General features: G+C 49.1%; 1 protein-coding gene across 1 annotated transcript; it reads right to left on the reverse strand.

The window, feature by feature from the left end:
- Positions 1-4,597: 4,597 nt before the first annotated feature.
- COPZ1 (COPI coat complex subunit zeta 1) lies at positions 4,598-24,747 on the reverse strand. Its single transcript, XM_079937015.1, has 9 exons — positions 24,707-24,747; positions 13,504-13,572; positions 12,132-12,213; positions 11,413-11,504; positions 10,142-10,197; positions 8,544-8,621; positions 8,336-8,387; positions 6,834-6,872; positions 4,598-6,019 (listed from the first exon to the last, which is right to left on the reverse strand). Exons 1-9 carry the CDS (start codon positions 24,722-24,724, stop codon positions 5,972-5,974), a joined length of 534 nt encoding a protein of 177 aa, XP_079793141.1. The 5' UTR covers positions 24,725-24,747; the 3' UTR covers positions 4,598-5,971.

Below are 24,747 nucleotides of genomic sequence, written 5' to 3' on the forward strand. Positions count from 1 at the left end.
TCGGAAACTCCTGGATCATACCATTCCCTCTCCTTGAGCACACACCCTGCCTGCTGAGTAGAGACAATTTCGGGCCAATAATCTATTTACTGTAAAGGCAGGGTCCAGCTGCTCCTCATCTTCTCAGGAGGCAGTTGGAGGTCTCAGGGAGGAAGACCTACTTTTTTTTTTTAAATCCACTCTGAAGGGTTTTTTTGTTTTGTTTTTTGTTTTTTGCGGTATGCGGGCCTCTCACTGTTGTGGCCTCTCCCGTTGCGGAGCACAGGCTCCGGATGCGCATGCTCAGCGGCCATGGCTCACGGGCCCAGCCGCTCTGCGGGATGTGGGATCTTCCCGGACCGGGGCACGAACCCGCGTCTCCTGCATCGGCAGGCGGACTCCCAACAACTGCGCCACCAGGGAAGCCCTTTTTTTAAAAAATAAATAAATGTATTTATTTATTTATGGCTCTGTTAGGTCTTCGTTGCTGTGTGCAGGCTTTCTCTAGTTGTGATGAGCGGGGGCTACTTTTCGTCGCTGTGCGCAGGCTTCTCATTGTCGTGGCTTCTCTTGTTGCGGAGCACGGGCTATAGGCGCGCAGGCTTCAGTATTTGTGGCACTTGGGCTCCGTAGTTGTGGCTTGTGGGCTCTAGAGTGCAGGCTCACTAGTTGTGGCACACGGGCTTAGTTGCTTCGCGGCATGTGGGATCTTCCTGGACCAGGGCTCGAACCCGGGTCTCCCGCGTTGGCAGGCGGATTCTTAACCACTTCGCCACCAGGGAAGCCCGAGGAAGGCCTTCTCACGGGGCCTGGAGCTAGTAACCCTTGGGGGATTCCATTTCTTTCTCCGCTTCCTGGTGAGACGGTATCTTCCATCTTTCAGGACCCATAATCACCTTTATCTCCCTCTTTATTGGCAATCAGGGCCTGTTCTGGAGAAGTCCTTCTAGATTAGGGGAAGTTCATCTCGTTTCACCTGTCGCAGGGCTAAACCTGAACTCCTTTCTAGTCTTGGAAATAACTGGCACCTGATTCTACCTGGTTTCCAAATCCTCCCCAGTATCCATAAGAGAACGACCCTAAAACACTAATCTCATCTCTTCCCTCCGCCCAGGTTTTCCTTCAGAGGCCTAAAGCCACGTCGAGGCCATCGTCTCTGTTTCCTCAGTCTTCAGGGACAAAGGAGAGAGCAAGGTTATAGTGGGAAGGGGCGGGGGGTGAGGGTTGTGAGCAGGAGCCATTGGAACCCAGGCTTCCTGCCTCCCAGCATCTGGCCAAGCACTCCCTCCCATCCAGGGAGGTCAGCCATTGCCCTCAGCCCTAGTCTCGGGGATGCTTCTCAATCCTGGTGATAAATCCTGTCTTTGTCTTCCCTCCAACCCAGGCCCCAGGCGGCTGGGGGTCAGAGGCTGGGGGAGGGGTCAGTGTGGAGGAGGGAGAGATACAAGGAGAGTGGGAGGAGAAGACGGACAAGAGCAGCTGGTGAGCAGGCATGGGGGTGGGCAGTGAGGGGATGGGGCCTCTTGATGCTGCAGATCCTGACTGCACATTCCAGCAGGCCTGCATTCCAAGTGAAAAAGCCAGGATTCCTTGGAATCCTGGAAATACCTTGGGGGTGGCCCCTGGAGCATCAGGAATACTGGGGTGGGGGGGTTGGTATGGGGTGCCTCAAGGAAGGAGGCTGCTGAAAGAAATGGGAGAATGAGAATATTGTGGGGATCATCTCTATCCCCACCAGACACCCCTCCACGCCTGTGCCCTGCATGCACGTGCATAGACGGACAGACTGACACACATACATGCGCATACACGCAAGATTTCTGGCCCAGCAGCGTGAGGGGGCCCAGGAGGGCCAGCCTGCCCCTTGCCCGGACCCCCTCTCTGCCTTCTCTTGCTTTGACTTTCCTGTCTCCACCTCCATTCTTTCTCTCTGCTCCCAGCCTTGCTCTCTTTGTGTGGGTTTCACTCACTCTTCCAGTTTGCTATGCTGGCTTTCTGCTAACCCTCAGCCCCTGCCCTCTTTGTCTCTCAGTCACTTTTTCTTTCCATCTTCCTGTCCCGCTCCTCCCACCTCTCCTACTTCCTTGAACTCTCCATCGGCCTGTCCAGCCTCTGCGGCTCTTCAGCCCAGCCGTCCTCTAGCCCACTGCCACCCCAGAGCCCTCTGTCTGGCCCGGGGGGACAGTCAGATTGCAAAGAGGGATGGCAAGGAGAAATGAGTGACTCTGAATCAGAGTCTCTGCTTTGATGGGAGGTCTGGGATCATACTGTGTTAGGACATGCGATGGATGGAGGTGGGGGAGGCCAGGTGACTGCGAGACAAGTTCGACAAATTGAGGAGGGTGAAATGGGAGGGAAGAGAGATCGATACAGAGAAGACACAGAAGGGCAAACACTAAAGAGAGACGGGTAAGGACTAAGGGTTCCCTGTAAGTGTGTGTTTTGCGTCAGTCTGCAGGGTAGGAGCCGAGGGGCATCTACTGAGTCATACTGAGACACAGATCCAGAGACAAGATCTGGAGACCCAGCCAGAGGAACACAGATGCCATGTCCACCAGGCAGCCGAACAATTCGAGCTCTCCCACCTACTTGGGAAGGTCTCACAGACCTCCTTCTCCTCTGCAGATAGTCCTGGAGAGCCAGTTCCCTCTCCACTCACCTCCTCCTCGCCTACCCGCTCCCTGCCCCACCAGTGGGAATGACATGAGCTCTGGCTGCCACTGTCCTCAGCCCTGCTGATGTACTCTCCCATGGGTGAAACAGAGGCCAATCACCTCTGCCCCACCCATTCATTCTCCAGTCCAGGAGCTGGGGCTTACACAAGCCAGCACCCCGGGGTGGGAGGAGGGGGGCATGGGCACCAGGGGGAGGGAGAGGAACTGGAGAGGGGTACTGAGGAAGAGGGGCTGCAGCACTAAATCACTCTGTTGAGGGGGCTCCCTCTGCTCAGTGGGGTGGGGAGAGGATAGATGTTTGGGGAGGAGGGAGAGAAGAATGGGAAATCGCCACATCTGGCAGGCAGGTGTCTGGCACTATTCAGGCTGTAGTCACTTTCCCAGCCAAAGGGGAGGGACGGGGATGGGGGAGGAGGGGTTCCCAGGATCCCCTGGGGAAGAGGGAAAGGCTCACAAACAGAGACAGAGGCCCAGATCAGACAGAAAGAGACCAAAGGAGGGAGACAGTCCGACCCTACTCCCCAGTCTCTGCTTCAGTCAGGGCTGGGAATGGTTTTGCTCACAGTCCTGAAAGGAAATTGTTGGCCAGAGGACTGGGTAGGCCGGGGAACTAGAGTTCCATTCCTAGTGGGAAACGGAGAAGGCAGGAAAAGTTCAAACCAGGCCAGGCTGGGGAAACAAGCTCAGAGAATTCCAAGTCTGAGAACTGGATAGAACACCATTCTCCACACCCGTCACTGATCAGCAGCCCTCACCTCTCAAACTGACACGGCCCACCCCCCAGCAGGGCCAATGCTGGGTGATGAGTAGGAAGGTTAGGACAGCGACCTTAGTTACTGAACACTGCTTTCCCCCCACCTCAGGGAGGCAAAGACAAAAATCCCTAGCCCTCATCCAGCCCCCTGTACCCTAACTCTCAATGCAGCACTGCAGGGTGCTATACCCAAGCATTTTTCTTTTTCTATCTGCTGAGGGTGACCCTGGGCCCAGTTGCCCCACAGTTGCTGAACTGAATTGCTAGGTTCTCAAACAGCAGGCGAGACTGGACAACTGTAGGTTTCACGCCTTGACGCTGGAGAGCCTTCCCCCTCTGGTTGCCTTTCTTCCCTCATCCTTTCCTATCTAAGGTCCTAATGCAGTCCCTCTTGCCTAACCCCAGAATTAACAGGCCTACCTCACAAGCAGTAGAGGTGACAGAGACCCTTCAGACTGCAGTGCAGAGAAGGGCTCCCCACGCTCCCCCTCTGCTTCAAATCCTGCAGGGGAAGGGGTAAAGAAAACCAAAGCATTCTCCTGTCGCCGCGGCAACCATAAAACCCCCAGCTAAATCCATCTTGTGAGCTCACCGCCCCATTAAGATGCAGGGCCAGGCTCCGCGCCAGCCCAGCCACATTCATTTGTGCGAAGAAAGGTGGAGGAGGGGGAGGGGAGCAGGCTCTGGAAGGACGGGGAAATGGCGAGGAGAGGTTATTTACACCACTGTCCTGACCTTCTGGAGCACCACTGGCTCCGATAAATAACCCGCTCAGCGCCATTTCGGAGCGGGAGAGGGAGGTGCAGGGAGGGCGCCGGGGCTGCAGGCGGCCCCCACGCAGGTGCGCGTCTCCAGGTTACTAATGGCTGAGGCGGGCGCAGGCAGCTGGCTTCGGGGGTGGTGGGGTAGCACTCAGTTCCCTGGGACTCCCACTGAGAAAATACCATCCCTACCCCACCCCTGGCGCCGATTTCCAGGCGAGTGGCCGGGGAGATGCCAAGGAGGCAAAGAGCCCCGTAAATTAGGGATGGGGGGCGGGGGGGGCAGAATGCTGGGGATTCTCTGAGGTGGGAGGGAAGGAATATTACAAGAGGGGGAGCGGGCGTGGGGGGGGGCTGTTTAGAGGAATAGGAGCAGCTGCCGAGAAGAGAGGAAGAGGAATGGAAACATCACACAAAGGCAGTTTGGAAAAAGAAATGTTTTATTCCTCTCTGCGCAGAGCAGTATATGAAGGTGGCTATCATGCTGACTCCGCACATCTCTTCCACAAAAATGCCCCTCCAGGTCCAGGATGCCCAGTTACCCGCCCAGTTACCCGCCCCCTTGGAGAACCGGCAGTTGGTGGGTGCGGGCAGGACGCTAAGTCTCAGGAAGGTTTCCTGAGACATTTTTGTGGGAAGTTTTGGGTCAAGGGGAGAGATGACCCAACAGTGGGTGTCCCATCCTCTGTCTTCCTGGGGAAATCCAAATCCCAAAGGTCTTCTGAAGAAAGGCACCTCTCTCAGCGACCTAGGGAAGGGAGGCGCCCAGACCTACTGCCTGGATGTAAGGCTGAGGCAGAGAGTGGACAGGGTTAAGCAGCAGAGAACGCAGACCCAAGGCAGAGGAGTGAGGTGCATGTGGGAGAGAGAAGGGGACTGCGAGAGCCCAGAGGCCCAAGTCATAAATTCCACCCTGTCCCCAGTTCTGAGCAGAAACTCTTCTTCCCAAGACTGGAATGGAGTTTTAGATCACGGACTGGCTTTGCTCCAGAGCACAGACAGGGCAAGCCAGGCAGAGCTCGCACGGGTAGTGAAGGTGGAAAGTTAAGGTATCAAACTGAGAGACAGACACTCCCACACCGAACACTCACAGACCATAGCAGTTTTGAAGCTATAAGCCAGGATCAGGGTAAAAAATGCAGCTGTGTCTGAAATACAGAATTTTATAAGCCCTGTCCAATAAAATTTAATCACTGCTCCTTCCACTCGGTCCCCTGACTATGAGCTGTTCCCAATCTTTTTTCCAAGGCTGGGGGCCTGGGCAGTAAGAAGGAATGGGAGAAAATACCGAGTCCAGCAAGCGGGGCTGTGGCTGAGACTTCATCTGCCTCTCCCCACCCGCACTCCTTCTATAGAAAAGAATTCTCTCTCTCTCCCCTTGCTGGACATATGGACTGTTGGGATGAAGGCCGGGTAAAAGCAAAGGGAGGAAAACACTCAGCACATTCTTTCTCCTGCTTTGATCTGAAGTGTAGCTGCAGCAAAGGGCACAGAAGCGGAGGAGAAAATATGGGGGATAGGAGAGCATGGGAGTATAATCCAGTCGAGCAAGGAAGAGGGTGCTCCCCCTGCCCTGTGTCCAAATCTGCTGAGAGCTTTACTCCCAGGACTGCAAAAAGGAGTGAGAAGGAACGGGAAGCGTATACGGGTTTGCGAGGGGGCAACCACAGACAGGATGGAGATTTAAGGATCCCTGTTATCCCCGAGATGACCCTGAGAGCATCAGTTGGGGGGCTGGATGAGAAGTCACAGCAGACATGTGGATTTTTTGAGGGGGTGAGGAGCCAGGAACAGTGGGGTCTTCACCGAAGGAGTGACCACTTGATCTGTTCTTTGGCTGACTGCAGCACCTGCAGGGACAAGGGTGGCATTGAGGGGCTTGCTGGGGGGTGGGGGTGGGGGGACGGGGCTCTCCTTCCCCTCACTTGCCTTCCCTGTCCTTAGAAGACTGGCAAATAGAAAATCCCCAAGGGTAGAGGGATGGGAAGAAGCTCTCTAAGGCCCTAGAGGACTATCAGTTTGGGAAATTCCAAAAAAATTCAAGTCCACTGGGGGGATGAAGAGAGAAGAGGTATACCTGGGAGGAAAGAAAAAAAACTGGGGGTTACCGGACATATGCTGAAGTGGGGTGGTAGGGGGAGACTTTTACCACATCCAGATGGACCTCTTGGTAAGAATTCCAAGTGGGTAGAAAACAGAATCCCTCCCTGGCCCCACTCCGCATCAGGTAGACAATCTCTGCAAAGTAGCAAGATCGATCTGCAAAACCTGCATATTCTAGAATGTGCACTTCCAGCTTAGCCCTCATTTGAATAATAAGAGAAAGACAGAGAGTGTGTGTGTGTGCACGCACACAGATCGTCTGCTTAAGGCAAGCCTCTGCTGGGGAATAAATCACTGAATGAGGCATCAGGCAGGGAGGGTTTGAAGGGTACAGAGCAAGGCTGACAGCCTACTGCTCATAGGAAACGGATAGGAGTTGGAGTGGGGTAGGGAGCGGTGGGCTATATGAGCCCCAGTTTTCCAGACTAGGAGGGAGCCCAAGAAGGTATGTCTTCAGTCTCTAGTCTCCTGAATTCAGGCTTGGTGGGTTGGCGTGGAATACCACGCTAGCCTCTTTAGTGACCCAGTCCATCTGGAGAGGACAAAGGAAGGAAGTCATACCTGAGACACGGTCTGCTCCGTAAGGGGGACATCTTCTCCCTATGGCACAGAGAGACAAGCATTCAGCGTGGAAGAAAGCTGGAGTAAGACCTGACTGAGGTGGGACAATGGAGAAGGAAGAGGTGGTCCTTTAATGTCATTTTATTTATTTATGTATTTTTTGCGGTACGCAGGCTTCTCACTGTTGTGGCCTCTCCCATTGCAGAGCACAGGCTCCAGACGCGCAGGCTCAGCGGCCATGGCTCACGGGCCCAGCCGCTCCGCGGCATGCGGGATCTTCCCGGACCGGGGCACGAACCCGTGTCCCCTGCATCGGCAGGCGGACTCTCAACCACTGTACCACCAGGGAAGCCCAGAGGTGGTCCTTTAAACTGAAGCAAAGGGCACATGCCCTAACCTTCTCAGTCCCTCCTAGGGACTAGTTAGTACAGCCACAGTTTTACTTGGCCAGAGGGACTGTTGAGCAAAAAAGGGTCATTTCATCCATCTTCTGTTTTAAGGCAGGAGGACTTCTTAAAAGATTTATTCCATTCCAGGTAATCAGCAGGTTGTCTGATCCTCAACTTGGGGATGGGAGACCAGATTCCCTAGTCAGAGAAGACCTTCCCCGAATATCAATATCACTAGGGAGAGGATAAGGGGGAGCCCAGGGTAGTTTAATGGATCCCGCAAGGCCTGATGGTAACGACAGCATGTTAATTTGAAGAAATAAACTGCTGCAACAGCAGCCTGAGAAGGGGAAGGAGGGAGTTGGTGAAGGCGGTGGGGGTGGGGGTGGGGGGGGACCTTCTCTCTTGCCACATAGAGACATATGTTAGAGGAGAAGATTAAACTATGCAAATGGAGCCCACGGCAGTTAAGGGAGAAGATTTCCCATTACCCGGCACTGTCAGCCTTCACTCTGTGGAGGTCAGAGCCGAGACATTCTGTGAATGGAGAGACTGGCTTTGCTCAGGCATCTCTGCACCCCTACAATTTGCTGGCAGGCTCTCTCTGCACCCAGCTGACTCGGAGCTTTCTCTGGTTAACTCAGTGGCCTCTTTCTGCTACCACTAGCACCAAAGAGGACAGAGGTTCTGGCAAATAAGTACTTCCTGACGGAGAGGTACTGTTCTCAGTCCTAAAAGACTTTAAAAGACAAGGAAGACATTCCTCTGCCTCAGGTAATTGGGATTCATCCCCACAGGAAGAAGAAGCCAACCTCAAATTCCTTTATCGTTTCAGAACCATCAATATTGAAGTTCCCTTTATTTCATCTTTGATTTAATAAGTATGTATTAAATGTCCACTCTGTGCAGACTGTATGAGATGCTAGGTACCAGGTGAGGGGCAGAAATATATTCCTCCTGCTTCCCTTCTTTGAGACAATGAGAATTTGAAAGGGAAGGAGACAGTATTCCACAAGTATGTATTCTACAAGCCCCAACCCTTAGATCATTTAGCAGGTCTGGCCCTGGAGGGTGAGTAGATGGGGGATGTAGGGGGGAGACAGTCCTGCTTACCCTTAACGCCACCCGGTGTACCACTTGCTGGGGATCGCTCTCCAGGATCACCCTGAAAAGACAAAGAAGAGACCATTGTTCACTCTGTCCTGAAGAACCAACTTAGTGTGGGGAAACTGGTCACTCGGCCCACTTGCCTTCGGACAGGGGCAGTGGCCCCACCCCTCATCCCAGATCCAGGGAGGTCCAGGGAGGTCAGAGCACTCACCCTCCGTCTACGATTTCATCCACAGCCAGGAAGAGCCCCTCCATGTTCTCCAGCAGAGCTCGCTTTTCTACGTTTTTCCTGAGTCCCCGAGAGAAGAGAAAACCCAGCCTGAGTGTGAAAGGGATCCTAGGACATTGTCTGAGCTGGGGAGCCTAAACTAGACCAAGATGTGTCTCCACGAACCACACAAAGAAGTAAATAAGCACTTTCTGACTAACCCATTCTAACTCCCTTCCTACTCTTTTTTTTTTTTTTTGCGGTATGCGGGCCTCTCACTGTTGTGGCCTCTCCCGTTGCGGAGCACAGGCTCCGGACACGCAGGCTCAACGGCCACGGCTCACGGGCCCAGCCGCTCCGCGGCATGTGGGATCTTCCCGGACCGGGGCATGAACCCGTGTCCCCTGCAACGGCAGGCGGACTCTCAACCACTGCGCCCCCAGGGAAGGCCCCCCTTCCTACTCTTATTTGCTGAGTAACGATCAGGGATGCCAGGAAAGAGATTCAAAATATACATACAGTCAACTTCTGACTATTCAAGGGCTGATTTCCAGAGCTATTGTTTCTTTCCTACCTGCCAGGATGCTGCTCACAACATTGCTCATGAACACTGACATCAGTGGGTGGAAAAGAGGGAACACACAGAGCTAAAACTCAATCTAGAGGTGGCGGGAGGTGAGGAGGGGCTGAGTGCAAACTCTGTTTGCACTCAAGCTCTGATAAGCCTTCCAAGCTTCTCTCTGCTCCTACCACCAGCTCCCCCAGCTCTGCTCAGGCCTTGAAAAGAAGCCCAGCTAGGGGGCTGGGAACTGCCAGGGCCCGGCCTCCACCAGCCTCAGATCTGGTGGTTGGTGCATATGGCCAGTCACATCCGTCAGTTTGACTCTTTCACTAGATCACCGAAATGAAGTCTATTCCATCACCTGGCTAAGAAATAAATCATCCCCTTCCTGAGGAAATCTGAGCCATTCACCCTGCTGATTCTGTGGGGCTGAGAGTGCCTGCTGTTCTGCTCTGTCCGGATGGCTGTCTGTACTGGGTTCACTTGGGAGCCCTGGATGTTTTCAGGAAAAGTATCTCGTCTCTCTTCTATTGCCCACCTGCATGGGGAACAGAGAGCTGGAGGGGAGGTGGATGGGGAGGAGACGGTAAAAGGCACATTCTTCCTGCTCTCTAGAAGGAAAAACTAAGGGCCAGATGTGAAAAACTGTGAGTGCTGCCTCCGTTCCCAGGGTGCTGGTGTTGCATCTGGGACATTTCCCAATGCTTGCCCTTTCTCTACCTCGAATGTAAAGAATGAAGCCCGGGAAGGCACCTTGAGCGTGCTTGGAACTCTGACAGAGCCACTGGGGGATGCGAGAGTAGACACAGAGGCAAAGATTCTGCTCCCTCCCAGTCCCTTTTCTCAGGAGAACTATTCCACAGGAGTAACACACTCTCCCATCCAGTCCTCCCCATCAGTGCAAATTACTCTGAAATAATAAGCCCGACTTCTCAAGGTAAATCAACTCCCCAGAGCCTCTGCTCATCCCCCACAAATCCCTGGACCTGAAGAACAGTGACTGTCTCTCGCAAACAGATGTCAAGAATGGCCTGCTCACCTCAGCATCTGGCTCAGTGAGTCGAAGAGGCAATTCAGAACAGCCATGAGCATCAGCTGTTTGGAGACAGAAGAAGCAGGAGGATAAGGTTTAAGGCCCTGAAAGCTGCTACCTGAAAACAAAGCCCTCTAACTCATTAAGCATCAAAAGACACAGGCCTTCACAAACGACCAACAGCATAAGGTGGAAGTGAGAGTAAAACAGGAAGACGACCCGTGGCTTCCCACAGAAATAAATTCTGCTTCATGACTCCATAATTTTAGGTCTCTCTTTGACCAGACTGTTCAAACAGAACTTTCCTGTCGCAGTCTTCTTCATGTCTTTACCAACCGTATGTGTGTTACCCTATGTCTTCGGTAGAAAAATCATTAACCAAGCAATAGCTGAGGTCAGACTGCTGTCAAAAGAGAATGGACTTTGGAGTCAGGCAGATCTGGGCTTAAATCCCAGCCGAGCCATTTCTAGATGTGTGACCCTGGGAAAGTTGTCAGTTTGAACCACATGAAACTGCCACTTTTGTAGTCCAACAGTGGTCAAATGTAAGTAATTTCATATGGTTCCTCAAGGTTTAGTTTCCTCACCTATAAAACAGGGGCACTAATGCCCAAAACTCATAGAAGTGCTGTAAGGTTAAATAACAATGTATTCTACAAAGCACTTACAGCAATAAGAACTCAGGAAAAGTTGGTTCTCTCCAACTTTGACTTTTGCCTCAAATTAAGTAGGGGCTTATTTTTACCTATCTGCTCTCCTAGAAGTTGTGACCTGAGGTAAATAGCTTTTCCTGAGTTTAGGAAGCAGGTTAGGACTACACCCACAGTCTTCAGAGAGCCACTCAGAACGTATGGCTTTGACGTGACCCACAATGTTGCCTAACTGACCCAAACTCAGTCAGGTGTGGACCCTTCACAGCAGGAGCAAGCATCCCCTGAACCCTGACCACACCTCAGAAATCCATCTCAAAAACACCATCCGGGGAAGGCCATTGACATTATACGTTAGTACGGATCAAAACATAGATAGTATGGATCAAAACACAGACGGTGTGTCCTACATGGACACAGGAATCTGGGAAAGCTTCCACTCTAGGTTGATTCAGGTGCTCAGCCGTGTCTGTGAGGCTGACAGGGAACTCCGACAACTGCGTTAGCCAGTCGACGCCAGAGGGACACAGGGACGCGGCAGTCCTAGGGCCCAGAACCAGTCAGGAGGTCCTGCCGGAGGTTCAGGAAGGGAGAGCAGAGACAGCAAAGAGGGGTGGGGATTCTCACCTCATTTTCATAGGAGCTGCCGATCACATAGAAATAGAGATCGATGCTGCTTTTGTATACCACTGTCAGGCCTTCCAAGAGGGCAATTTCACCTGTGGGGGGGACAAAGGTGGAAACGGTGGGTGGCCTGAGGCAAAGAAGTAGGAAAGAGGGAGTTACCATGAACTCCAGGTATCCAGCTGTGGGGGGCTGAGGTGAGGCAGGTCTTAATGACCCCCAAAGACTGAAGCGGACCTGCTTTTTCTTTTTGGGTGGTAGCAGAGGGCGGCAAGTGTACACTTGGGGGAGTCTAAGTATCTTCTCCTCTAACTGCTCCTGCCCCCCAGCCACCAGTAGCCTTATTTCCCTCGTTGTGTACGAGACAGGATACTAGTCAATCCTTCGGAGGTGGAAACGCAGAGCGGTCACCTTTACAGACTTCCATTTCCCTGCCCTAATGGACGCGGTACAACAAGCAGAGCTGCAGTTAAACTTGTCAAGTGAGGCCCATAAATCCGGGGGCTAGACAGGGAGCTAACAGCCAGCCTTCTAGCGCGGTATTCCCGCGTGGGGTACGCTCACCTCCCCATTACATTGCTGAAGAGTTTATTACATGAGGGGAGGAGGAAGAAAGAGAAGGAAGAGGCAGAGTCATTTCGCCCTTCCTCCGCCGCCCGCCGCCGCCCCCTTCCCGCTGTGGCTCTCCCACTGCAGGGAGTAGTGAAAGGAAGACGACCTACTGTCAGTCCGGTGGGTCTTGTTGAAAATGTTCTTCTCAAAGGCCTTTTGCTCCTTGACACTGGGGTAGGTGTCGTCATAGTACTGGTCAGAGGGAAAGGAGATGGGTTGGGTCATTAGAGCTGGGAGCCCAGAATGACTAGCGACTGTTTTGCCCTGGATCTTGGATTTCTCTCCTTCAAGGCGTGGGGTGAGGGAGAAATACTGACACGAAGAAGGGAGAACTACAGAGGCAGGGAATGGGCCGCAAGTAATCGGATACAAAACAAGGTTTTTAAGGACCATGCTACAAGCCACCCCGCCTCACGGTTCTCAGACCGTAAGGGCAAGAGGCCTGGAAGCCCTGTGATGAGGCTCTGCCCCATCTACATTCTAGGGCAGCAACCCTGAGGCCATTCCCAGGCGCCGCCCCAGGTCAGGGAGCACTGCTAGAGAACACAAAAGGCACCAGGCCCTCACTGTGCGGAGCTGAGGAATGGGGAAGGGCTGCAAAAACCTCCTCTAAAGAAGGGCAAGCCCTGCCTGTGCTCTCTGATCTCCTGTATCTTAGCTTCCTTTCCAGTAAACTGGAAGAAGTGGGAGGCAAGCTAACACACTGTGGAGCCCACTCGCAAGCTCTCCCTGGCAAGGGGGTGGAGATGCAGGCTGCTAAATCGCTCTGCTCTTTAGGGGCTAATCCGCTGCAGTCAGCTGAAGACCTATAACAGGCCTGGCATTTAGTAACTGGATAACTGTTTCAAAAGGTGTCCTGCATAGTTACATCCAATTACAGGGAGGAACAGCTGGTGAATTCTGAACTAATCTCTACCTGCTGATTGATTTATGCTATGCTCGCCCGGAGTTAATCCACCAGGGACAGAAAAAATTTCTCCAGGAGGGGGAGAATACGGAGGGAGAGGAGACGGGTGTCCTTTCTCCTCTCTTTCAATAGATCCAAAGTTAGGAACATCCCACTGGGGAACTCAGCAGGTAACAAGCTTGGTGGTGACTGGAGACCTAGGACTGGAACCCTGGAGCTGCAAGAGAATTCCCTGGAAAAACCCAGGCAGGATGATGAGGTAGAAGAGAAAGGGACAGGAGTGATGGGCATGGGCAGGCTGCTTCTCACATCTAGACACTGCTTTGTTCAGAAACCAAGGTTCCAAAGTTTTTTTCTGTTCTGATGTTGATGACAAAGTCTAAGGATGGCAAGTAGGGAAGCAGGGCAACTAAGAGACAGGAGCAGTTTAGGCTTTATCTGGAGTAGTCAGAGGTAGATGGAAGAATTCTCAAAATTATGTGTGGGTGAATATGAGTTAATAGGGCCAGTCCCAAGATCCAAAGCTCAGAAAAAGTCTGTCTTTGCTCCTAAACTAATCTGAAAGGGAATCTCACCTTGGCAAAAAGTCGATCTCCGTCATTGTCCAGAATCAGGATGGCTTTGACAGTATACAGGGAGGGTTCCTGAAGAGATATGAACATACCTTCAGTCCTGAAGGCTCTTGCCACCATTAGCAAACCAGATATCTTCCCCTGGCCCCACTGGGGCTGCAAGGGGATACAGAGGTGCCTCTGTAGGTCCCCTATCCCAACCTGGTTAGAGTTTGACATTTCCCACTGAGAATGACCAAGTGGTAAATGAACTGAATTGAGGGAGGAGACATTTCAACAAAGGACCCAAAGCAGCACCAGAGAAACAATTTCTATGAGCCAGACTCACAGAGGGCTTAATATTTGTTATTTCCAAATATTATGCTACAGTTATTTTCCAAATTACTCTCCCTCCCTGGTCTCCCAGGCACAGGTGGGTATGGAATGTGGAATGTAACCAGATTAATTAATAGGCACTGCACGAGGCTTTTTGAAAATAGCATTGACTGCCCTAGTGTACTTGGAAGTTCCTGCAGTCCCGATGCAGTAGCAATGCAGAGGTATAAAGAAAGCCTTCCCTACCTAAACCACCCACACACTGAGCAGATGGAAACAAGCACGCGTGCACGCACACACTCACACACAGACACACCAGTTCTGAATGCAGCCCAGAGAGACATCCATCTTCCAAGACTTCCCCTAGGAGCTCAACTCCTCTACTATACCCTGACGACCACCACGTAACTTGCCAAGACAAAAAGCAATCTGAATTTGTGGTAGTTAAGAAGCAGTAAGAAGAGGCTCCGTCTAAGAAACACTCTGGAGCCTGGAGACAAGGAGCAGGGGTGGAGTGTTCTTTCACAACCAAAAAGCAACCTTTGAGGAAACTGGCTCCATAAAGAAATCAGGGGCTTCCCTGGCGGTCCAGTGGTTAAGACTCCGTGCCTCCACTGCAGGGGGCACGGGTTTGATCCTTGGTCGGGGAACTAAGACTCTGCATGCTGTGTGGCATAGCCACAAAAAAAAGAAAAAGAAAAGAAAAAGAAATCAGAGTCTCAGCCTTAACAGTTACACTAAAACTCAAAGCATATCACTTTGCAAAAGCTCCTTCACTCCGGCAACTTCCAGGGAACCAGCTAACAGGAAAGGAAGAAGAGGAAGGGAAGGGAGCCCGTGGGATGTGTACGGAAGGTGTCTGCAGGCTCACATTCCTTGACTTTCTCATCAGCGTTACTTACCGTGGATATCCTTCTCCCGTGCTTTGAGACAAGAGTGTTGCTTTGCTACCTCCGTTTCCTGGCCCTACTTAGGAAACCCACAGCCTTCACAGGGCCAAACATATTCTCCGAGCGTATGTTTAACGAAGACCCAAAGGTGATCAGGAAAGATTCACTGCCAAGGATCTGCAGCCTCTACAAAGGTAAACTATCCCATAAGGCTCCAGGAGGTTTATGGTTCCGTGCAAAGAACCAACCTTAGCTCAAGGAGTTAAGAATGAGAGTAAAGGGAACCCAGTCTTTTGAGAACAGGGTGATAAAGAAGGTAAGCTTTCCCCACTTGGATTCTTGAGGACAGAAATTTTTGTTTCTTTCACTGATTTATTACAAGTGTCCAGAACAATGCCTGACATATACTAAACTCTCAATATTTATTGAATGATTATGAGAATAAATGAAGTTTGAGAGTAAAGTAGAAATTTATTGATGCAGTAAGCATCTAGGGGATTCTCTTATAATTAGACATCCACGTACAGGTAGATTTTTTGGTGTGGCCATTTTGGGTGATATTACTACCAAGTCATCCTCCTCTGACAGACATTCCTTAAAGCTGCCCATGCTACACATATTACTCTATGGAACACTCTCTCAAACTAAGGGACTCTGTCTAGCAGAAGGACGTCCTCTAGAGTCTCACCTAAAAAGTCACAGATAAAGCAGCTTTCCTAACTCCTAATTCCCCACAGAAAGATCTTCCCATAAAGCAAGCTCAGTTCTATAGCAACCTGGATCCTCGATTCACCAACAGGGAGACAGTCATGGGAATGAATTTTCTTAACAGAGGAAAAGCAGTCCATAAGGAAGGAAATTTAGAAGAAATCATTTTTCCCACAACATTTTCCCTGGAAATCTTTGGCTCTGTTTCGCTATCCGCATTCACAGCAACCTTAGAGAGCTTCCCAATGGTTGAAGCCGGGCATTGATCTGGCGCAGGTAACTCATGCCTGCAGCCACAAAGTCTGGCATCTCTAGAAAGGATGGGATCCCAAAGCAAAGAAAAACCCTTACGGCAGGACTTCCCTGGTGGTGCAGTGGTTAAGAATCCACCTGCCAATGCAGGGGACATGGGTTCGAGCCCTGGTCCAGGAAGATCCCACATGCCACGGAGCAACTAAGCCTGTGCGCCACAACTACTGAGCCTGTGCTCCAGAGCCCGCGAGCCACAACTACTGAGCCCGTGTGCCACAACTGCTGAAGCCCGTGTGCCCAGAGCCCATGCTCTGCAACAAGAGAAGCCACCGCAATGAGAAGCACGCGTACTGCAACGAAGAGTAGCCCCTGCTCACTGCAACTAGAGAAAGCCCGCGCACAGCAATGAAGACCCAACACAGCCAAAAAATTTAAAAAAAAAAAAAAAAACCTTATGGCCACCAGCCAACTAGGACAGTCAGACAGTCCTCTGTGGCCAACAGGGTGAGAGAGTGCCTAAAACAGCCAGCAAAGAGAGAGACAGATTCCTAGGTCCTGCTCCTGGCTCTTTTCACTGGCTTCCTAGAAGACGCAATCAAGGAAACCCCCAAAATAGAAACCTGGATCTTCCTGGGAAGGATAAAATACAGGCAAAGGCAGGCAACGAGAAGACCAGAAGGGACCGTAAGTATGAAAAGGGTAAGATGGCACTAGAGAAAAGGCTGGTCATTTCAAACTTCCAAAGAAATGACCACACTAAATACAGCTGAGAACTTAGGCAAGCGCTTAAATGCTGCTTTAATTCTCCACTCTGCTACAGCCAGAACTGGCAGCTTCTCCTTTACTTCTCCTGCCACCTCCTGACTGCAGCTGGTTCCACTTCAGCCTGGGACCTTTACCTCTCAGGAGTGGGGAGGGCCTGGAGTTCCTCTCATATCATAACCAGCCAGTTTAAAGGGCCCAGAAGCCATTACTGATAATGTAATTTCATTTTAAGTTTTTCACAAAGGGCAAGTTTATAAATAACTCCCAGCTCTTGAGAAATGGGCTTCCTGGACAATGGACTAGGCTTGACCCTGTAACACATTAAACGCTGATTATTGAGAAAGACACTACAAGCTTAGGACCATGTTCAAAGGATTTAAAAGGTCTATTCTTCCCTCCCATTCCCAAATGGGTAGCTGCTAGAAAGCTTTCGAGACAAAGTTCTGTGATGCACTGACTTTCAGAGAGCCACAGCCTGAGTGTATAACAGAACTTCACCTCAAATGCTAATGGTGCCTGGAAATGATGTGCAGGCAGACTGGTGTTTGGGACGGTGGGTGGCTCGGATAGATTTTCATGTCCATTTTTATTATCAAGAAAACTAGACTGGACTCCTCAGGAGAGCTGAAACAACACCGAATGAGCAACGAGCCTGCTGCAAACAAGTCTTATCTCAATCACGGGCTTCTGAAGCCTGGTGAAAAACATCAACATCTCCCAGCATCCCCTACCCCAGCACACAGAGGACTAGAAGGGAAGAGTCATTCCTCGTGCTGCCCCCTGTGGGCCTTCGGATGACCTGCAGCTTCCTCAGGATTATAGTCATTAGCAAAAACATTAAAAAGGCAACTCTGGAGAAAAGCTCTCTATTTGTGTGTCTTGTAAGTCAATCTAGGAGAGATGGGCCCTGAAGCAGCACTGAATTAAGTCTATCCACAATGTATATAGTAAGAGGACACCCTGGGGTAAGATCATGATACGCCACCAGAAGAGGACTAGGGTAGTGTTTGGAGCAGGTAGACAGGATATTTGAGGCCTATGATTAATTATTTTATTTGATCCTTTGTGGGGGATGGAGGAGGAGGAGGGAGGGAGCCAAGAAGTCTTTGTGGATTTAGAGGATGCTATCCACAAAGCTGAAAGGACACAAGTAAGAATCTGGTTGAGATTCCTAGAAAGTTCATTCCCCACTTGTAAAGAAATCTTTATGGCCATGCCAAAAAGTAGTACCCTGGCTTGGCAATGGGTCTCCATCAACTAGAAACAAGATGCTCTTCCCTCAACCCGATTTACAAAGTAAAACCAAGACAAAACCAAAACCAAGAGAAATTTCTAGACACCACTCCCAGCCCCACATGGCTAAGCAGGTATTTTGCTCCCTGATTCCGTGCCAATTTCTTTAAAATGAAAAGCTCCTCTGGGATTGAGGGCTCCAATTTGCCAGCCACAAGCCTGGGGACTTCAGATGAAAAGAAAAGAAGAATTAGGCAAAGGTTTTGCCAGAGGACAGTTTTCACATACTACCCAGGGGTTGCTGAGATTCAGGAAGCACAGCTCAGGAAAGAATAGGAGCCACAGGTACCACAGAACATTACCCATCTGACCTGAGACCAAATATTGGTTAAGAGGAAACTGAACACAAGTCTTAGGAAGGAAGAACTGTTGGCAGGAAGAGCCACCTAGAAAGAATCTTCCTATCTGACACAGATACAAACCATGAAAGCATGGTCACCAGAAGTCTGCCACTACCGGAAAAAATGTCTCTAAACTCCTTTGTTATAGTCTGCATCAGCCATTAACTCAAGTTCCACCTTTCTCTGGGACTCAGCTTTCTCATCAGTGAAATGAGAGGCCTGAGCTAGATCAGTTAATAACTTTTCTGAGTTACAGCAGACCCCCTTTGATAAGCTGACGAAATCTATGGACCTTGTTACCAGAAAAAATACACATTCACAAATTTTTATGATTTCAAGGAGTTCATAGACCTAGGTTTAGAATTAAATGAGATTCTCTCTGAAGACAAAAACACAGTGCAGGGAGGGGAGGAAAAAAGGGGGAAATGAGTGATACTTTTGTAAATCACCCCCTGTCCTCTGCCAGGCACCAAATAATGACTTCAAGAAGTATGTGTGTGGCCTTCATAAATTAATAAATGATTGAGAAAACTAACACAGCCAGCAGGGGGAGCTAAGGTCAGCACCACACCCCTCCAGCTTTCAGTATGAAATTTCGCAGCCGTGGGACAGGCAGGACAAAGATAACCAGGCCCCAAGCTCTTCAGGAATGCAAAGTCTCAGGTCCTTTCTTAAAATTCCAAAAGCTTGTCTGCTAGAGAATTTTTTGCCCAGGGGGTCACACAGTCCCTAATTCTTCAACTATTCTGGAAATGAGAGAATTACAGAAATGAGGGGACAAAGCGAGGAGCACTGCTGGGAAGACATGAACTGAACAAGCAGAAATCACAGTACTCCACACCTGAGGCCTGAGAGCAACATTAGAACTTCCTGCCTGCCCAGTTTGATAATCCAAGAGCTCTCATTTAAATATCATGCAGCAAAGGGAAAAATCAAATGGGGCTAGATCTATTTCTGATGAGTCCTTGCTCATGATGGGTATCATAATTTACTCCCCACCCCACCCTCCATCTGCTTCTGAAAACAAAAAGGTAGTCTCTGAAAGACTGAATTGACAGCCTCTGTGTTCATCTTTCAGTCTACTTGCTCCCCCAAACCAACCCCCGAGACAGAACTGCTTTCCTCTCCCCTAGTTTCAGCCTCCCTCTAAAAACTACACAAATAGTAGAAAAGGAGTTGGAGAAAATTGGTGGACAGGGCTGTCCAGGCCAACTGGCTGTGGATCGGGATATCTGCCTTAATAGTGGGAATAGTAAAAAGCCAAAACAGGAGATGTAGGCTTCATCTGCAGCATGTAAGACTTAGGTTACACAACAGGAAAGACTTCCTGAAGAGGTGAGGGTAGTCAAACACCGGAAGAGGTGACACAGGGCAGGGAATCTAAGGACAGGAGAACTCCTCTAATAATCTGATCTGAGGAAAAGCCTATTCTGTGCAGAATCAGCTGAGGCAGAATGTGAGAGGGCCCTTGCCAGTACGGATCTCTTATAATGTGCATGGACCCAACCTCCTCATCCAGCTTCATCAGATGCCCATGGGCACTCTGCCTTCCATCTTCCTAATTACTCTAGCAGAAGTGGGTAGGTAGGCACTAATTCTTTACCCATTCCATCCTTTATTTGCTTCTCTAGCTCCCCTTTCCATAACCGGTTTTCTTGTCAGTAACCTGACCCTAACCAAGTCACAGTGATGGACTAAAGTAAAAAACAGTAGGGCTTCCCTGGTGGCGCAGTGGTTGAGAGTCCGCCTGCCAATGCAGGGGACACGGGTTCACGCCTCGGTCCGGGAGGATCCCACATGCCGCGGAGCGGCTGGGCCCGTGAGCCATGGCCGCTGAGCCTGCGTGTCCAGAGCCTGTGCTCCGCAACGGGAGAGGCCACAGCGGTGAGAGGCCCGCGTAATGCAAAAAAAAAACAAAACAAAACAGTAGCAAGTATCTAGCTGAAAAAGACCCTAAATCTGCCACTAGGCTCCCTCAAATATCTGGATAATTGCATTCATCCTCTGCCTCCCAGGGAAGACCTGGCTTCTCAAGGGTCTGGCTTTCTTCACATGGAGGCCCCCTCCTCCTCTTTTGACTGTGTGACAGCTCCCCCAGACCTCTGATATAATTTATACCTTGCCGGGGACCAACTCTTTCCCACCACTGTGAAGGAGAGGGAAAAAATACATATAAATACGTCGGAAATCTATAACGAGGTCTTCTTGGAGGGCAGGACATGGGGAGAGTTAGAAGCAGCGTCAATTGCTCTTTAGGGGTTTTAGTTCAAGCCGAGGTCTGCTTCCAGCAATCAACCATTAAAACAAGCCGGCCAGAGTAACAGCACAGTTTATTCTGATCATTTAATTTGAAGTGTCAATAAATTAAACTTCAATCAATTAAACTAGGTGTGCAATAACCCAGATGGACACCCCGACACCAACATAATCACAATAAAAATTTTTATGGTTGCCAGGGACCTCACCGGGGGCAGTGCTGGCACTGCTCGCGCCCTAGCTGAGAAATATATCTCCACAGTGCAGGAACGAGGAGATTGCTTCTCCTAACGAAATGGACAGGCCAGGCACCGGCAAGGACGCAGCTGGGAGAGGGGCACAGGGGACTGCCAGGAACGAGATGGGAGTGCTTTGGGGGCTTAATGTAATTGATACCTTTGCCCAGAGCAGGGGGAGGGGGCATTTAGGCCAAGTACCTTTACTGTTAGTGCCAAAAGAATTTAACAAAAGCCCCATTAAGATGATTCAGGAAGCAAAGGCCACAGAGCCATATGAACCTTTAAGAGTCACTGATGTATTCTGCAGTTTCTTCGTCCACACATACACATGCTCTCGTGCACTCTGGATGCCCTGATTTTTGAATGAGGCTTAGAATTCAGGATCTGGTTATTGTTTTAGGATAGAAATTTATTAAGGGGAGAGTAAGAATAAAATTAAGAAGTCTAGTCCAAAAAGCACTGGAAAAGCACTCAGAAAGTGAATCCAGAGAGGATTAGGAAAAATGAAACCTATGAGGAAAGATGTAAGGATCTAGACTGCTAGAGTAATTCAGTTTTGAGGAAAAAAAGGGTAAAGAGGGGAAGGAGGAAGGGGATAAGTCATTATCTTTAAGATTCCATAGGTTATTAATGGCGAATGGTGACCTGCAGAGATCCCTCTCTATTCACAACTAAGAGAGTACCAGCAGAAGACAGCAGGAAAGGAGGAAGCTGAGTCCAAAGATGCGGGCTGGGGGCATTATTATCAAGCACTGGGAATGGAAGGAGATGAAAAGAGACCCGAGAAAGATCAGACAAATCTGCTTGAAAGGCAGGGCTGGATTACCTAATTCAAGAAAGAAACGCCACCCACTGTAAAGTACCTAAATGAAGGGAACCTATTGGCATTTAGAAATTCCCATAATCAGATCAAATTTCAAATGATGGTTCTTCTTGCCCCCCTCTAGCTTACTCTTCCCTTCTTCTAAACATCCTGTGGCTATGGGTCTTGTAGAGGTGAGGAGACAAGAATATGCTTTGATCAGGTTTCCCCAGAGGGCCAGCCAAACCAGGAAACAGAAATGTGAGAGGAGGAAGCCTAAAGGAACTTTAGAAGGTATCTGCCCACTCTAAGGAGTGTTTTGTTAAATACTATCCAGGCACAGTAAACTCTTTAGCTCAGCGGAGAGCTAAGGTAAAATCCAGGGAATTCGTTATACTTTTCATAACAAAGATGGTGACCTAGGAATTAGGGGATGCCGCTGAGTACACAGAGCAGATGAGATAAAAAGGAACAGTAAGGAAGGGTGATTGTGAGCCAGATGGAGCGAAATTTCGTGGGCCAGTAGGTGAGGGTAGTGAGAAGAGAAATAAAAATTTAGGAAATACCACCTGATTCTCAACCACGGTTCCTCATCTGAACCACTGAATACTGAAAATTATTTAAATACTATTTTGTCACTTCTCCCAAGGATAGTACAAAACTAGTGTCACTGTGTAAACAGAGAAGCTGATCCATTACATACAATGATGCCTTAGGGCATTAGGGCTTAATTCTCCCCAGGAACTCCAGTTGAGAAGGGCTGGAATGGTGAGAAAGGTACATAAATTCTTATTGGGGGCCCAAAATATATTGAAAATAGTAAACAGCACACACACACACACACACACACACACACGCATACATACATATACACACACACACACACACACACACACACGTTGGGAAGGGCTGACACAGAGGAAGGAAAATACTAATTTAATATCCTAAGAACTCTGGTGACCAGCACAAGAAATGATACCTATTGGTACTTTGTCCCCAACAAAAGCTTTATATAACTGATAGCTGAAAGTACAATTTGGCATACTGAAGACGTGGAAAGCCCATGATGAGATAACATCAGAGAGACACTTGGTCTGGGAGGCTTAGGAGTCGAAAACTAATCCTAGTCTTGATTGTGCTTCCTTGAGGAAGCCCTTTGCCCTAAACCTTCGTTTCCCCTTACCCCATCGAACAGGTTCCTCATGACAAAGAATCAGTAAGGTTTCTAGAGCAAACTTCAGAGGTACCTGATCAGGTCAGCAAGGATCTGTAAATGCAGCATCTTAGGTATAGATTAAAATGGATATAAGGAAGAAGCAGGTTGAAACAGACTTCGCTGAGGAAGCAGAGACAAAAATTGAGGTAAGAGAAAATGTGAGAGACTTTCACATGTAACTCCCTCAGTTCAGCACTACACACAAATCCCTTGTTAAAAGGGCTCCTCAAGTAATATCGCCCTCACTCCTTTACCTCTAGGCAGGCTCCCTTCTAAACAGATCTAGGGGGCAGTCTAAAAATTTCTTAAACTTCCAAAGAAACTAATTCCCTAGAATTTATCCCAGTCTGTTAACTGGTTAAGAATACTGGTTAATGGCGGGGGAGGGGGGTGTGGGGGGTGGTGGGATGAATTGGGAGACTGGGATTGACATATATACACTAATATGTATGAAATAGATAACTAATAAGCACCTGCTGTATAAAAAAATTAATCAAATTAAATTCAAAAATTAAAAAAAGATATAATTCACATACCATTTACTCATTTAAAATGTACAATTCAACTGTATTTAGTATATTCATAAAGTTATGCAACTCTCACCATAATCTAAGTTTAGAACATTTTTATCACCCCAAGGAAACCCCATACCCACTAGCAATCACTCCCCATCACTCTTCTCCTCCCATCAGCACTAGGCAATTACTAATCTGTTTTCTGGCTCTACACATTTGCCTATTCTAGACATTTGATATAAATGAAATCATATACTATGTGGTCTTTTGTAACTGGCTTCTTTCACTTAGCATATGTTTTCAAGGTTATCCATGTCGCAGCTTGTATCAGAGCTTTATTTCTTTTTATTGCCAAATTGTATTCCATTGTATGGATATGCCACATTTTGTTTATCCATTCAGAAGGAGATGGACATTTGAGTTGTTTCCACTGTTTAGCTATTGTGATAAAGCTGCTATAAATATTCATGTGCAAAAAAAAAAGAATACTGGTTAACCGCTTGGTACAGAAAATGTCTTTAATAAGATTTTAAAAGCTTTCTACCTAGACTTAACCAACCCATATGATGGGAAGGAATTATCCCTATCTTTGCCATTTTGAAAGAGGGGAATTGAAACCTGTTATTCTCTTGTACCTGATGAGGATCTGGGTGTGTACATGTGAAGAGCTGAAGGAAAAAAAAAAGGCCTAGAGTTCAACTCAATTAAGGAGGGAGCAAAAAAAAAAAAAAAAAAGGAAGGAGCTGGGAGCAAAACTCCTACTCCCACATATATATATGTTAAAATCCCCAAATTGAAAAAGGGGGGGGCGCATTTTTGAGAGAAACGCTCTGGTTCAGTTCTAAAGAAAGGGTAATAGTATTTTATTTTTTTGAACAAGAGAAAAGGATCACATGGACAGGGGAGCGAAAAGGCGCCCTTTAGCCACCAAAATTCTTATATAACTAGAGGAATAGTGGGCAACCCAGATCCTACAATAAAAATTCGCAAAGTTTAAATGAAGAGAGAAAGGAGAAAAGAATAAGGAGTCGAGAATAAGGAAAAATATTCCACAATCCATGCTGACTCTATCAGGTATTCCAGAACTCTGATGGAATACTGATTCCTCATGATGCCAAATTTACATAGTAGGAAGCCGAAGAAGAAAATCGTGTTTTTTGAAGGAATATGACAGGGAATTATCAACGGAGAGTCACACTGTGACAACTACCAGGAGGAGCCTGTGATGACAAACACCTGCACTCTATTCTGACAATTTGAGGCGAGTTTGGAGTTTTGCGGAAATTCAAATCAGGATATCATCCACAATGATCATAATCAGAGGGAATCTGAAGGACCCCAATCCAGTACGCTCATGATACTATGTGTCCTAAGGACTCCATGTGCTCCCTTCAACTTTCCACTGACTCTGCCCTCTCCACGGCAGAGCTTCCTACTCTAAACCGAGGCTTTAGCTCCTTCACTAGGCCACACGCTTATTCCAGGGACCGGCAGAACGGCCGGACCCCGAGGATTACCCGGAACTCCCCTTTCTACCCCCTCCCACTCAGGCTGAACCCCGACTCCCGGCCCCTCTGGACATCGCAGCATCTCGGCCGCCCCTCCAGCTCCTACCAAAATCAGCGCCTCCATCTTGCCCCGCAGCTGGTGCCGAC

This window comes from Stenella coeruleoalba, assembly GCF_951394435.1.
Source record: "Stenella coeruleoalba genome assembly, chromosome: 11".
Classification (NCBI taxonomy): Eukaryota; Metazoa; Chordata; class Mammalia; order Artiodactyla; family Delphinidae; genus Stenella; species Stenella coeruleoalba.